This window comes from Onychomys torridus, chromosome 11 (assembly GCF_903995425.1).
Source record: "Onychomys torridus chromosome 11, mOncTor1.1, whole genome shotgun sequence".
NCBI classification, from domain to species: Eukaryota; Metazoa; Chordata; class Mammalia; order Rodentia; family Cricetidae; genus Onychomys; species Onychomys torridus.
In genome coordinates this window covers 37,337,172-37,353,663 of record NC_050453.1, presented here as the reverse complement: position 1 = coordinate 37,353,663, position 16,492 = coordinate 37,337,172, and the positions used below count along the sequence as shown (strand labels likewise).

Genomic DNA, 16,492 nt, shown 5'->3' with positions numbered 1-16,492 from the left:
GATGAAACTGAAGACAAAAAACCCAGGCCTTATGTAGTTAAACCTAAATAGTGCTAAGTTAAAAAAACCCAGGCCTTATGTAGTTAAACCTAAATAGTACTAAGTTGGATGGACTAGGCTGCCATTATTTTCACAGACTTCAGACCTCTTATAAACAGCGTACTTAAGTAATGGGTTGTTCGGTAAGACAAACAGTGAACAGTCCCTTGTTTCCTGCTGGGTGGAGAATTCACTTTGCAATGGTTTCTGAGACAATAATGAAATTATTTCTTACAACCTACTGCCCATCTCCCACATACTTGTAAATCAGCACTCAGCTTATACAGATCCAGGCCCATAATGGAATGAGCAGGTTAGGAAACAACACAAAAGAGTAATGTGTCTTCACTGTGCTTATAGCTAAATAAGACTAACTTCTTCCCAGGAGTTTTAAAGAACCATGACAGATTCTTTTGGCAGTGACTATCGTTACTATTTAGCTCACTAGAATAGTGTGGCTTTCATCACAAGAGTCTCCAGAAAAATGGAAAGGGCAGCAACATTTTAAAGAGACTACATGCCAATGTACGAAGGCAGATGCTCACTGTCCTGACTTTCAAGATCCTCCACTTAAGTTATCCTCTAACACAATTCATGAGGTAAAGTAACAGAGAACTCAAATGACTATAGAGAAACAGAGCTGGACCCTGGAAAACAACTGGTCCAAACGGTTGAATACTTAAAAAATTCTATCTTATCCTTCTTTAAAGTAATAGAGGAAAGAAGTAAATATAGGAAGATTTTATTTTTGTTTGTAGTAAAAGATAAAAGTACATAAATAGATATTTATATATAACATGCAGAAAGTTTCCAAGACTTCAAGTCTTTAAAAGAAATTATAATCAATTTTAAGAGTTTTAACTTCATGTGCAGATACGAAATGCAACTTGTATAATATATAACTTATTAAAATTAACATATAAACTAGGCATTTTCCTTAACTACAAGCCATTTTTACTTTCTAATAAGTATTTAATTTATAATTGGCTTTATTCAAGAATAAGTATTAGTAATAATCTCATAATACTCAATCCTCAATATTTTCTCCACAGAAGATTTTAATATGGGTTCACAATGTATCTGATCTATTTAGGCAATAACTCATCATTTATAAGACTAGCAACTACAGTATAGATAAAATGTAAGGCCTAAATATAAACAATATCATAAAACAACAAACAAATGAACAAAAAAGACAAAAGAAAACAAAAAACAAACAAACAAACAAAACTCAAGCCAAAAGACATTAAACTGAGAGTTAAGAAACCTAGGTTTTCACTTGAGTAAGTACCAAAAGTCCTTATGTTTCAGTGTTTCCACTGAAAAGTGAAGAAAATGGGCTATCTTTAAAGTCCCAGATTTAACTTTCATGAGCCAACCAGTTAAAATCTAAATTGTTGTCTGCTGGTAGAGAATATTAAAAGGCAACCTTTTGTAATCAGAACAAGCACACTTTCCATATGAATACTCTGACTGTTGTCTATGGATCTAACCTGTTGAACTTTCTGAATGATAATTATATTCTATAGAGATTCAAGCAGTGCCTTAATATCTTGCTGAATGTTAAATACATTCTGTGTCTCTCAGAAATGAGTTCTCTTAGTTCCCAAGTATCTTTAGATTTCATGAAGAATTTGGAGACAGATCCAAAGTAAGTATCAGTTTTACACTGTATTACTAAAAGAACAAGCAAATGTTGTGTTACTACCCTGCTACCCTCACTATTCTGTTAATCCCAGACGGATGTTTTAGTGCTGGATTTCGTGCTAGAATTAGAATACTGACAGTTCCTACACAACATTTCTGTAAATACACAGGAATGAAAAAGAGCTTATTTTTAAAATCAATACTCACGACGGCAAATACTTCATTTGCATAGTAAAACACACGAACTTAACTATATACACACACGTTCAATCCCTGAGATTCTTACCTGCAGTCTGTGTTCTTCGAAGTTTCTGGGTGTCGCTAGCATGATCTTTCCCGCATGCCAGAAACTCGGAACACTCTGTGTACACTCCTCGCCTGTGCTTGCTTTCCAGTTCTCTCTCCCTTTCTGCTCTCCCTCTGTGCCTCAGACAGTTTGGAATGCAGAAAAGCCAGAGCCAGAGCCCGTCAAACTCAATCCACCCCCTTCCTTTCTCTTGCTAGAGAGCACTAAACAATAGCCACTCTCCCTTGCTCACTCACCACTGGTCTCTTTCATTAGCATGGAGCATTAGAAAAATATGTCAGGAGAAGGAATGTGATTTACCCAGCTAGGTAATTCATTTTTTCTATTCCAAGGGTGGGAGGTCAGGTTGTGCTTCTTTTTGTGTATTCTTAGAAGTAATTTTTAAAAATCTATTTCTAAATCTGTCCCATTTTTAGGCTTTAAAAAAAAAAAGCTAATTTCAGGTCTTATTTTGAAATGTTGCTGTGTTAAAGCAACACAAACTTTTTAAAGTACAAAAATGATGTAAACCTTACAAAGACACATCAGTGTCTTTTAAATTACTTTATTAATCAAACAAATTTAACTTACCATGATGGAAATACATTTAGAAAAAAATATTTATTTCTGTAAGGTCCTTTGTTTAGATTTCAAATTGGAATGTCATTTTAAAACAAAGAATAGTAGCTGAAGAATAATTTTACAAACTGAGAGATTCTACTAAACTACTTACTAGGCCTGATGAAGTTACAGGTAGTATCGCTGTACTCACTCATCATTTGAGTCTGTGCTAAAATAAGACACTTCCAAGGTATTTTTCTACACTCCAAAAAATGGAAGACAGGTTAACAATGTGATCTTCATTATTGGTATGAGGACCTAACACATTATATTGCTGCTCAGTTGCTGAGGCTAGCATGTCAAGTAATCCATATAAACTACCTATTCCTTTAATCCCTACTGCTATTCAAATATGAAGAAAAGCATAACCAAGTATTATGCAGAAATATTCAAACTGAGGGTCTGCACATTAAGACTTAACACTCCACAGATTTCTATTATCTGTACAAGATTTTGCCCTGTACAAGACAAAATGAAATATTGACCCTTATACAATACCAAGTTACATCATTATAAATTACTGTTTTTTAGTTGAACTTAGAGTACACAAAGCACAATGGAATTAATTATCCATAGCAATACTTCAAATAAATAAACAGTAATTTCCACAATTCTATTTAAGAGAATTAAGAACAGTGTGTGTAAGGAGGAGACTTCAGCTCAAACTGACAAATGAAATGGCAGTCAGACCTGAGGAGTTACAGAAGTGGCTTTCTCAAAGTCCTGCCTGCTGTGGGAGTGAGTTCCAAACTATTTCCAAGCGGTCAGCTGTCCATTGATCAAAATCCTGCAAGGAGTTCTCAGACTTTGTTACTGACACTAAACAACATCAGTGTTATGTATAAGAGTACACTAATCTTTTCCCAAATGTTCATGCAGATAATCTCTTATTACTCTTACAAAAAGCTTTGAATGGTAGTGAGTTCAGGTCAATAATGGCATTGTCAGATATCTGAAGGAAAATTGTAAAACTAATTACTGTGTTCTGAAAATCATTTACTTTCTGCAGTGTCTTGACAAGATCTTGAAGAAATCTGAGATCTCTTGTTGAGGAACATTTTTTCTTAAATATAAATATAAATATGCTGTTCCAGTATTTAATGCTCTTCAAAGGAGATGGCACACGCTTCAAGAACTGCCACAGTACAGCACTACCTTTAACATCATGCTATGTGCCCCGTCCTTGGAGCTCGTTGCTCTACAAGTTCTGTCTGCTTTCTTCTTTAGCCTTCAAAATCCAGGTTCGCAATGAGTTCTTATATGGCCTATCTTATCTTTCACAGTTAAGAGTTGATCAGCCTTCTGTGTTCTGTCTCATCTCCTGACCTGGCTCTATTTCTCACCACAATCCTCACTATTCACTTTATCTATATCACGTAGGTTCGGATGTTTAATGTCTTTTCCCCACCACATGTGAGGCACATTCTGAAAACTGAAAGATAATAGGGGCTTTCCTCTTGCTTTCCACCCATCTCCAGACTTTATGAAATTATGCATGGCATCAGTAGGAGCTTAATAATTGATAGAGGGACAGGCAGAATGATGAATATATTTCATTTAGCATAACTTTAAAAAAATATCTAAACTTAGTACACTTTAGAATAACTTTAAAACAGAGACAATAGTACATCCATTTCTTTCTTCTTTTTTGGTTTTTTGAGACAGGGTTTCTCTGTGCAGCTTTGGAGCCTTTCCTGAATTGACTCTGTAGCCCAGGCTGGCCTAGAACTCACAGAGCTCCGCCTGCCTCTGCCTCCCAAGTGCTGGGATTAAAGGCATGCACCACCACCACTGCCCAGCAGCACATCCATTTCTTATGTCACAGTCTAAGTGAAGTAGCCAACTGAAGGCAGCAGAATTAAATATTACTGGGCAAAGTCCTGGCCAGCAGAAGTTGTTCCCAGGAGTATTTTCACCTTATTTCACTGATGAGACGCCTAGTCAACTGCTATGCTTACTGCCTGGGTTAGGGAAACACAGCTTCTGAAATGGAGATTTAAGAGTTCAACTAACATTTAATCCTCTGTTACAGCACTAGGGAGTCCTCAAATTGTTGGGAAGCATGAGTAAATGCTTCATTATACAGTTATTAATATGCTACAACGTGGCTAACATCCATGGTAATGCAGAAAATCCCTCTGGTTAGAAACAGTCTCAGAGAGTTTTGGTTATAATTCAGATGAGATCGGTTGCATTCAGTAAAGTATGGCCATAAACTTGATCACAATTCAAAACATCCCATTAGGCATTGACCTTGTTCACTTTGGATAGGAGAGGCCATTTAAGCCATTTTATTTATGTTATAATTATTAGTTTTGCACATATTACCCTGAATAAGTAATTGGGCAAGGTATTTTTGACCAATCCATTTTATGCAGTCCAGGCCCAATGTGATACTTAGTAAATACTTGTATTACACTGTATGAAAAATCTAACTGAAAAATGTCAAATGATGGCTGCCACTATGATAGAGTATGTCCTAGGCATATGTTAGTCATGCATCACCACCTCCCAGTATGGCCAAAATGAACAAACAAAACCAAAGCAATAACAATAATAAAATAATTAATAAATAATATATTATAATTAAGCACTGAATGAATGAATGGCTGAACTTGATGACTATAAAGTTATCTTCTAGTTCTGGATTCTATAACTTTAGAATTCAAACAAAAGAAACATCATAAATCAGTTTCAATGTTCTCTTGTTATAAGCCAACATTCAACCCTCTTATTAAACATCTTGAGACTTATTACAGTAATATCTACCTAGTAAATGGTTTGGCACAGGCAAAAGTTGACTCCTAGAGTCTCTATCTATGCAGGATTCCAAGGTTAGTGTAATAAACTTTTATCTTTGTTAGTAAAAAGCCAAGAGGATTTTTTTCAAATTATGCATTAATTGAATAATCCATTTTTGCAATTTTTGAAGACTGTGGATAATATATTTCCTCTCATGACTAACAAAAGTAACAATTATCAAACTCTTTTGTTCCGGGTATAGAATTCAATGTGCTAGTCACTAAAACTCTGAACCACAAATGTATTGTTTAAAAAAAAAAAAAAAAGAAAAGAAAAAGAACACAACTTAGCTAGCTGCACATAATTAAAAACTTACATATCAAATTTATTCATTTTTAAACAAATGAACAGGCAAGCAATTCTTTAAAACGTATCCTCTACTCTTCCAAGCAGAAACACATCTCAGTAGCAACCAGGCTGAGGTGAACACTGAACTGCGCAGACAGTGACTCTTGCACTTATGCATGTTTCCTCTTTTGAACAGTAGATGGGTCATAAACACAGCTTCTAACCACAAACAGCTTCTTTTAATGTTGCCCTACAGGGAAAGGCATTTTGCTAATGTGGTCTTCCTACTGAATTCTTCTAAGAGTTCATATTAAAAAAAGAAATCATTGTTTATAATTCTTATGACAAACACCAAAGTCACCCACTTATTCAGAAATGCCACTAAATTTTAGTTATTATTCCATCTGTATATAATGGAACCATAGCATCTCATACACGCACATGAACACAAACACACATACACACTTACGCATATACATTCTACTCTAATGAAAAGGCCTTAGAAAGAGCAGAATTTCCATGAAGTCTTATGGATAGCAATGTATTTACAGGTTTTTAGGAAGGACACTTGACAAACAAGTGATCATAGACTTTTCTTTTACACTTCTGGTTAAGAATTTGAAGCTGGGTGGTGGGTGGTGGCACACACTTTTAATCCCAATACTCGGGAAGCAGACAGAGACAGGTGGATCTCTGTGAGTTCAAGCCATCCTGGTTCTATAAAGTAAGTTCTAGGACAGTCAGGGCTCTTATGTAGAGAAACCCTGTCTCAAAAAGAAAAAGGGGGAAAAATAATTTACAAATTACTGTGTTCTTGCAGTTAAGATGGTTGCATAAAATGCATTTCCTTACCTTGACTGGCAATTGGCTGAAGGAAGTAGTAAAGGGAGAAGGCCCTGCCTGTTTGCTCTTGAACTCTGGCTATCATGTGAATAAAATAGTATTGCAAAGAAAATTAGGCAAAATATTAACTGGGATAGACACAAGGAAATCATTTTGCTTTATATCATTATTTCAGCAAGAATATCCTATAAGAATAAAAGTTTTATGGAAGAGTTAAGTAATAAACAATAAAAAACAAAAGACATCTAAAAGCATTTTGGGGATAATGATAGATAATAATAAGTACTATTTCTGAATGTACTCACACAGCCAAGACCATGTTTATGATATTGACTCTCTTCATTTATTGTTAAAAGGGACTAGGGGGCTGGAGAGATGGCTTGGCTGGTAAGTACCTGTTTTGCAAGCATGAGGAACCTGCATTTGAACTCAGTGTTGGAAAGTGGAAACAGGCAGATCCCAGATTCTTGGGGGTATTTGGAATGTTTCAAGCAATTAAGTGACTGTCTACAAAAACAAAATGGATAGATCCTAAGAAATAACCTTTGAGGTTGTCCTCTAGTCTCTGTGTACATGTGCACATATGTGCACTTATGCATATGCAAACATGCATGCACACAAAATAAAAAACCCAAATAAATTAAATAGGATCCTAAGTTATTTCTGTAAAATATGGCCTAAGAAAACTCATTTTCTTCAATGGCTTTAAAAACAAATACAAAATTGCCTGTTAGGGTTTGTTGACCTTCCATTGAGCTATTCTGCTGTCACAACTTAAGACATTATTCTAGTCTTCTGGTAAAACACAAAAGCAGGTTACTTTCAATGCAAATGATGGTCATAGATATGTGGTCTCTATTTCTACAAGATCTATTTAGATAAAAGATGAAATCTTGGGTTGGGGATTTAGCTCAATGGTAGAGCGCTTGCCTAGCAAGCATAAGGCCCTGGGTTCGATCCTCAGCTCAAAAACAAATAAATAAATAAATAAATAATTTTTAAAAATTAAAAAAAGATGAAATCTTTTGCTACATTAAGTCTTTGGCATAGCATCTGAATACATAACATGTAAAACATATTCATACATTATGTAGTTCTAATTATCAAGTAGTTCATTCAATTTCTATTATTACAAGTAACTGAAGCAAACTAAACTTCAATAAAAATAAAAGATGTCATAAAACATTTTTAGTTGTGAGCCTAGCCTTTAATGGCTGAGCCATCTCTCTAGTCCATAAAACATTTTTTTTAAAAAGGGAAATTACCTAAAAGAAAATTCTAATTTCTTATGGAACTAAATTCTAAAATAAACAATCTAAGAAACAAGTCATCTACCCATTTTACAGATAAGGAAATGGAAACACAGTCAAGTTCCATGAGAGACATGTCCAGTCTCAATGTGGTAACGCATGAATGTATACTTCTGTTAGCTGAGCACTATTCCTGAGCCACTGTAGTACACTACCAAACTATTTCTCCACAGTTCTCTGTTTGACTGGCATTGGGGGTTTTGTTTGCCTCTTCATAGCTGTCTGTACTTTCCAACTTTTCTATATTAGTTTTATATAAGCATTTGCAGGTTTCACCAAATTTGATTTGTCAGCAAAAATTCTTTTCTTTAGTATGTGTGATCATATTATGTAATATATATTAGAAGCATTTACTGAGATATTTTTTTAGAAGACATTCTACAGACATGCTTTTCTACATATTCCAGTAATTAAAGAGATCTACATTACTCAAAATCTGAAAGATTGTTTTGAATGATATGTGAGCAGATTCAGGACATTTGTCTTAGTAGAGCCTAGAAGAGGGACTGTTTTATATTTTGTTTTGTTTTAAAAGCAGAATGCAATGCAATTGAGTGAGGAAAGCTTTGGTCCCAAACTGTTCTTTTGTTTCTCTGTGTAGCCCTGGATGTCCTTGATCTTCCTCTATAGACCAGGCTGGCCTTGAACTCACAGAGATCTGCCTACCTCTGCTTCCTGAGTGCTGGTATTAAAGGTCTGACTCACCACCGCCTGTCCAACTTGTTCTTTATTTTAAAACATATTTATATTGAACAGGATAGTAAATTTAACCCAACCACATCTTTTATAACAGTGATTCTCAACCTATGGGTCACAACCCATTTGCAGGTCACATATCAGATATTCTGCATATCAGATATTTACATTATGAATCATTATAGTAGCAAAATTACAGTCATGAAATAACAATGAAATAATTTTATGGGTGGGAGATCACATACATAAGGAACTGTATTAAAGAGCTGAAGCATTAGGAAGGTTGAGATCCTCTGTTTTATAAGAAACACATACATTATATTGGTTACATACATCTTTGTTTTATAGATATTTTTTTTTTCTGGAAAAAAATACTATCCTTTAGTGAAAGACTCTTTAAAAACATGGCCCTGGGGATTTTTTTCCTGTTTTAATTGAAAAAAAATTTTCGATACACTATATTCTGATTATGGTCTCCCCCCCCCCATCCTTCCCACTTCCCTACCTACCCAAATCCACATCCTTTTTTTCTTTCTCTTTTTAGAATACAAACAGTCATCTACAATTAACAAAAACAATAATAAATAAAATAAAAATAAACCAGAATAAGACAAAATAAACCAACAGCTAAAAAAGCAAAAGGAAAAAAAATCACAACACAGATGATAATATGTAAGGAAAAAACATCTGTAAATGTAAGATTTTTCTAAAATTTTATGCACACATATATATCCAGACACAAAGCACTGTGAAACAAACAAACAAACACCTCTAAAAATACCGCTGAGTTTGTTTTTCATTGGCCATTTCCTTCTGGGCATGGGTCCCTAAGTTTGGTCTGTATACCCAGTGACACTTTGTTGGAGAAAAGTATTTTTTTTCCCTTTGGGAGTGGTTATCAACTGGAGGTAGCTTCTGGGCCAGAGATGGGAGCTTGTATCTTCTCCCCCTCAGCACTGGGACCCCATGTGGCTTAGACCTGTGCAGCCCTATGCTTGCTGCCACCGTTTCTGTGAGTTCATATGTGCATCAGTTGTTGCATCTACAAACACTTGTTTCCTTGGTGTCTTCCATCCCCACTGGCTCTTACAATCTGTCTGCCTCCTCTTCTGCACAATTCCATGAGCCCTGAGGAGAGGGATTTGAAGGAGAAATCCCATTTAGGGTGGAATGTTTCTAAATACTGTCCACTTGCGGGTCTCTGTATTTGTTCCCATCTACTGCAGTGGGATGCATCTTTGATGATTGCAAATCATTGTAAAGAGTCATTTTATTGCTATGTTCCTTTAGCAGAACAGTATTATATGGCTGTCTCCTAGGTCCAGGCCTATCTAATCTCAGACTCTTGGCCTCCCAGGCAGTATCAGACATGGGTTCCATCTCAAGAAGAGGGCCTTAATTCCATTCAAGATAGTGTTTGGTTACTCCCACAACTATGGTGCCACTTATACCAGTGTATCTTGCAGGCAGGTGACCACTGTAGATCACAGGTTTTTTTAGCTGGGTTGGTGTTTACCTTTTTCCTCTGGCAGTGTACAAAGTGCCTTCCTTTCCTGGTTATTTTTAGTAGAAAATCCAACCCCATTTTTGTGAGTTGCAGCTTACTGATAAAGCAGGTGGGTACTTGCCATCTTAGGCAGAGGATGTTCTTATCTATGCCACACCTGGTGCACCTGTGGTTTATGTACGGTGGCCTCATGGGATCCTGCAGTTGTGCCCTGCAGGTGAGGAGTATAGCTGAGAATTTGGCCCCATAAAGTATCATGCACTGTGTGGGCTTCGGTGAAGTCTTAAGTTGTAGAATGACACACACTGCTGTTGTTGCCTTAGATTTAGTAAAATGCTATATGCAGGTGGACCCATCTAAGGGTATACTTAAAGAATTCTTAATTACACTGAAAGGAGATGATGGTGTTTTGTGGTTTGATCAACTTTGATTGGCTATCAATGTAAGAGCTCTGCAAGTTTTGAAGCATGCAGCTCTCAAAATGTGTAGAGAAGAAAGCTAAAATTGTGTTCTATGAGGGTGCTGCTCCTCTATGGATGAGACAATACTATATACTAAGATGATGTCTGACTGCATTGAACATAGCATTGAAGTATTATATTAAGTTTCTGTACAGAAGCAGGGCAACTGTTTGTAATGCTGTAGCAGGTAACACAGCCTGATCTTTTGGTTAACTCTTTCTCAGTTTGCTGATTCTGTAACATCTGTGCTAAGCAGAGAGTGGCAGCCCTGCTTCTTGGGATCTCCAGAGATTTGGCTCCTGAGTAGACGAGCTCTTTGCTAGTATCATGTCTGATATTCTGACTCTGTGAGGTCTTTCTTGGGTTCCTTTGCTCTCTTCCATCTAGAGGCCAGAAGCTTTGAAGAAGCAGTTTGGGTAACTCAGCAGATACATCAAAGCAAAAACAGACTCAATCTGCTTATTGATCCGTTTTGTGAAAGTGTTAAAAAAAAAAAACTTTATATATTTGACAGTAGGAAACTGTCGGTTTCTGACATAATTACTCAAGTGCCCTTGCTTACTACTCAGACTTACTGCTGAAATAAAGCATCCACTTAAAAAAAAAAAAAAAAAAAAAAAGATCTAACCCCAAAGGAAATTTAAATTCTTATATGGGGGAAAGTTAATTGTGATAGGTACTTTTAACCTTTTACTCCTGAATTATCAGTATAACAAAAGTAATAAAATCTTTTTCTTTAATTATTCAATTATAAGAGGGAAATTCTATTTCTGTTTACGACACTACCTATATTATATTTTCACTTCAAACACTACATACTGCCCCTTTATAGAAAGACTAGTTTTGCAATGACAGCGTGAAATTTGCAGCCAAATGGATGGAACTAGAAAATATCATCCTGAGTGAGTTAACCCAAACCCAGAAGGACAAACATGGTATGTACTCACTCATAAGTGGATTCTAGATATAAAGCAAAGAACAATCAGACTGCAACCCACAGAACCAGGGAGGCTATATAGCAGAGGGGACCCTAGGATGACTGTGGCCTATAAGTTTTGGTTTTACTCAATTACTGGGCAAGCCTCAATGAAACATTTCACTATTAGGATAAGAATTTATATTGTATCAAGCTGATAATAGAAAAATTGATTTATTAATTAAAAAATAACAAAATTAAAAGACTAGTTTTTAAAGTTCCTGCATTATATGATGTATGCATTTATTCTTCAACCCATCTTCAGCAATTATCATCAACAAAATAAATAGTCCCTCCAAATAAGTCAACTTAACATATGTTGTGTGCTTTTTCTTTTTAAATTTTAAAACAATACATTTAATCTACTAGTCTTAAAATGTCATATTGACAAAAATTAGGCAACATAATAAAGGAAAATGGCATCATGTAAGGAAAGTATAACATTTTAATTTTATTAAAATAACATTTTAAAATTATTTTAATTATTATTAAAATAATATATTTTAAATTTTTACTCTCTTTTTTCTTTCTTTTCCTTTCAAGACAGGATGTCATGTAGCCCAGGCTGTCTTGAACTTGCTATGTAGCTGAGGCTGGCTTTGAACTCCTAATCTTCCTAAGTACTAGGATTACATGTATGTAATACAACATTCAGTCAGGTTTTGTTCCTCCCCCCGCCTCCCCCCCCCCCCCCCGCTGTTTTTTCTGGCAAAACATTGTTGAAGAGGGAAACAAAATCATGATAATAATGTCCAGTATTAGAAATATTTGCAAATATGAAAATAATATTCAAGAGGCTAAAACCTCCCTCTAAATTCTATACCTATCATAAAATTGTTATCAAAAGATACATAAAATATATAAATTAGACATTATCTCCACAGAGGCAATAACAGTGGTATAAAAAAGGGCACGGGATTATGAGATGAGTAACATAATCGATTCATAATCAATTTCAAAACAGTGAAGCCATAAAGAAACAAAGTGGAGCTCAGTAACACCAATATCACACCAACGCCTGATCCACTGCTGTTTTCAAAATAAGTCAAGATTTTCTGTCCACAGGAAACGATAATATATTTTTCTTCTGGCAATAAAATACTGTGTTTAGATTTATCATAGGTGAATAAGACAAAAAATAACCACTACTAATGAAGATTTGTTTTGGTGGAGAATAGAAATAATTCCAAGAAAATATAAAGTATTTGGGTTTTAATGTATTTGAGAATAATGTGTACATATTCTTCAACAGTAGTTACTACCAAACCATAAACATGCCCCTGGTTAAAGCAAACTTAGCATATGGCTTGTGTTTTAAAACTAATATATTTACTCTAGTGGTCATCTTATTTTATTTTATGTGTATAGGTATTTTGATGCAAGTATGTCTGTGTACCACTTCCCTGTCTGGTGCCCAGCGAGGCCAGGAAGGGGCATCAGATTCCTTGGAACTGTACTTAGAGATAGTTGTGAGCTACAATTATAGCTGCTGGGAATTAAACCCAGGTCTTCTGGGAGAGCAGCCAGTGCTCGAACTGCTGAGCCATCTTTCTAACTCCTCTACTGGTATTAAAATGTCATGCTGAGAAAAAGTAAACAAAAATAAATGAAAAGTAGCTTCATCTCAGAGGGTATTGATAAAGACAAGAACACAGATGGTGCACGCCTGTAATCCCAGCACTCGGGAGGCAGAGGCAGGCAGATCTCTGTGAGTTCGAGGCCAGCCTGGTCTACAGAGCAAGATCAGGACAGGTACCCAAGCTACACAGAGAAACCCTGTCTCAGAGAGAGAGAGAAAAAAAAAAAAAAGAACACAGAAGAAAAGAGATTTATAGGCTCCTAGGGAAGTATTCACTGGAATCTGAAGACAGTCATAGAGACACTATGCCAGTTCTTAGAAGGCTGCCCAGAGAACACAAAGACTAAAGACACCTCTTTCATCTCCATATTAAGGAAGAAATAAAATGGCTTCCCTCTCATTGGCAAGAGAGGTGGGCTAAAATTATATTGATAATATATTATTCCCCTCAGAGAAGTTCTAGACCTGAATTAATAGTTTTATTATTAATGGACTATGCTTTATGCTCTTGACAGATGATTATCACAAAACATTCAAAATTTCCTAAGGATTTTATTACATAGGCTTTTAGTTTTACATCATATTCACACAAGTAAAATGAAATTAAAAAAATATTAATTCAAAACTATTGAAAATAGATCATATTCAATATTTAACTAAAGTCAGTCTGTACTTGAGTACTCCTAATTGTAGACATGCCCTTTCTGTGGAACTCTTCATCACAGTTTTTCCTGAGACAACCAATAGCAACCAAAACATATATACAGTCTTTTTCTATATTCTTAATAGAGGACTAAACATTTTCCCCACTATAGAACACAAAACAGAAAATGGCTTGTGAACTTTGTAAGATATTCAAACACTGAAAATGTTACAGGGATGAAGAACAACAGAGAACTCTGATACTTAAAAAATGTTTGTGCGTGCGTGCATGTGTGCGTGTGTGTATGTGTGTATGTGTGTGTACACCTTGTTCAAGCCTGTTCTCAAAAATCATTTGATCAGATAAGCTTAGAATACTAAATGTGGTATAAGTTAATAGAGTGGAAGCTAAGTGATGTGTTGAGCTTAAATTTTGCACTTGGAATATGTATCGAAGATTATGGAAGCTCCTGATTGAATGTTATTCCCAAGAGCATTCCATTTGTTCTCTTACTTGGGTGGTTTATGATGCCATCATTTTCCTATCAAAGCATATATGATCATAATATAGAGTATGTGGTGTCTTATTTTTAGTATTCTGCGGATGGAACAAAAGACCAAGTAGTACTAGTCTTGGGTAAAGAAGATCTCCTTTTAACAAATTTTGAGTTTTTTACATTTTTTGCTGAAATGTCTTGTACTCTATAATCAACACATCAAAAGTATTGCCTAGTATAAACAACAGTTCTACAAATGGAGGCAAAGGAAGAAGACTTCAGAGACTCGGATGATAACAGCTTGCGAGTACGAGAATGAAGCAATCTAAAAAGGTATTTACAGCAAATACACCTTTTTGTGGAAAAGACCATTACGTTAAAAGTGTCACGAATGGTAGAAGTTGCTCTCATTTTCCTTTTTCACCTTTTTATAGCTCTTTTTCTCTCCTTCTCCCTCTCTCCTTTTCCTCTTTCCCATAAGACATGTATTCTTAGTATTCCTCTTAATTTGTTAATATTCAGTGAAACCAAGCAGTATTTGTCCAAGATCCTAAATGGCACAGCTGGTGTTTGAACCTAGTACTTTGTTCCTAAGGTCAATCCTACTTACCATACTCTTCCACATACTAATAGCACCTTAGAAGTAATAGTTAAAAGTGCCAAGAGTTCTGAGACTGGAGAAATAGCACATTGGTTAGAACGTTTGCTGCCTTTCCAGAGAATCCCAGGTTTGGTTCCCAGTACTTACAGTAGAGTGGCTCACTCCAGTTACTAGTGGGGAACTGATACACCCTTCTGGTCTCTACTGGTCTCTATGGCTGCATGTATACACATACACTTTGGTGAACAATTTAGGCAATTTTGTACTATGGGGGTAGGCTGGGGAGGCACTCAAGGGGAAGTGAATGCCAACCTGCAATGGTACTTAGATAGTTTTGCTCAACTTGTCCAAATCATGTAGTTTCTTTTTCCTTTTAGGAAAGATCCTTAGTCCTGATGGATCTAGGTCAAGTCTCTACAATAAACCTCAAACTGCATTATAAACAACTCCACCCCTGTCTTTCTACCTTTATCACACAACAGACTGTTGAGTTATTACTGTACTTTAGAGAAGAATTTGTCCAACTAAGCAGATAAAAATGGAAAGGACAATCTCATGAGATATAGAAATAGAATGCTTTCTTTTTTCCTTTTCCTTTTCTTTCTTTTTTATGTTTTTTTTTTTTTGGTTTTTGTTTTGTTTTTTTTTTGTTTTTGTTTTTGAGACAGAGTTTCACTGTGTAGTTTTTGATGCCTGTCTTGGATCTTGCTCTGTAGATCAGGCTGGCCTTGAACTCACAGAGATTCACAGAACACTCTGCCTCCTGAGTGTGGGATTAAAGGCATGTGCCACCACCACCCGGCTCTAGAATACTTTCTAAGAGGTAAAAAAATGGGTTTAGTGCATTTCTTTCATGCAACAGTCACCCGCTTAACCTGAGCTAGCTACCTCAGAACAACCTGATGGCTGTTGTGGTGATACCTGAGTGCATAAATCACAGGCCTGTCATCTACATGGTTCCCATCTAGTAACTAAGATACATACCAACAAATGCTGGAGGGCATACATCCAAATATTAGCACAGTTTAGCATAGGTAAACCCACATTCTGGAGAATGCTGATTGGCAGAAGGAAGGGAAAGACTGCCAAGAGATAATAGCTAATTCAGACCTTAGGAGAGAGCACATTTGCACAAAGGAAGGTAAAGATGGAAGAGCAGAGGAAGATATTGCAGGTTGATGACCAATGTGAGCAAACACCATTGTGTCTGCAGCTGTCTGGGAAACCTGAAGCAATCCAGTCAGGACAGAGCCTGAGGTAGCTGCACAAGGAAGGAAAGACGACATTACAAAGCTAAGTCTAGGCTCAAAGACCTATCTTAACTTTATAGTACAGAAGATGGAAATATAATACAGGCGTTTGAAGAAAGAAAGTAATGAGATTCAATTAGTCCTCTAAGGAAATGCCAAATGAGCTACATAGAAGTATGAAATGGAAGAAATCGAGGTAGAAACAAACACAGTGGTCATATTAACAGAAACAGCTATCACATGAGAACTAGCTATGGAGACAGGAAAGAATGAAGAGGGAAGCTACACAGAACAGAGATAACAGTTTTGGTTTTGACCATGCTGGTACAGATGTACCAACTGGGAACACAGGTCTGAATTAAAAGGAAAAGTAGAACCCAGAAATAGACATTTAGAAGCTTTCCATACAGAGATGATTGCTTGAAAACAAGAAAATAGGTGAAATGA

General features: G+C 36.0%; 1 protein-coding gene across 5 annotated transcripts in view; it reads right to left on the bottom strand.

The window, feature by feature from the left end:
- Rasal2 (RAS protein activator like 2) overlaps window positions 1–16,492 on the bottom strand; it is a 300,247-nt gene that overhangs the window by 127,597 nt on the left and 156,158 nt on the right. Inside the window, exon 1 of one of the 5 annotated variants that reach the window (XM_036202095.1) lies at window positions 1,973–2,045. The exons of the other annotated variants lie outside the window; for them this stretch is intronic. Within the exon in view, the coding sequence (XP_036057988.1) occupies window positions 1,973–2,014 (42 nt within the window). The 5' untranslated portion in view covers window positions 2,015–2,045. Of the gene's footprint in view, window positions 1–1,972; window positions 2,046–16,492 lie in introns of those variants that run through there. 5 annotated transcript variants of the gene reach the window in all.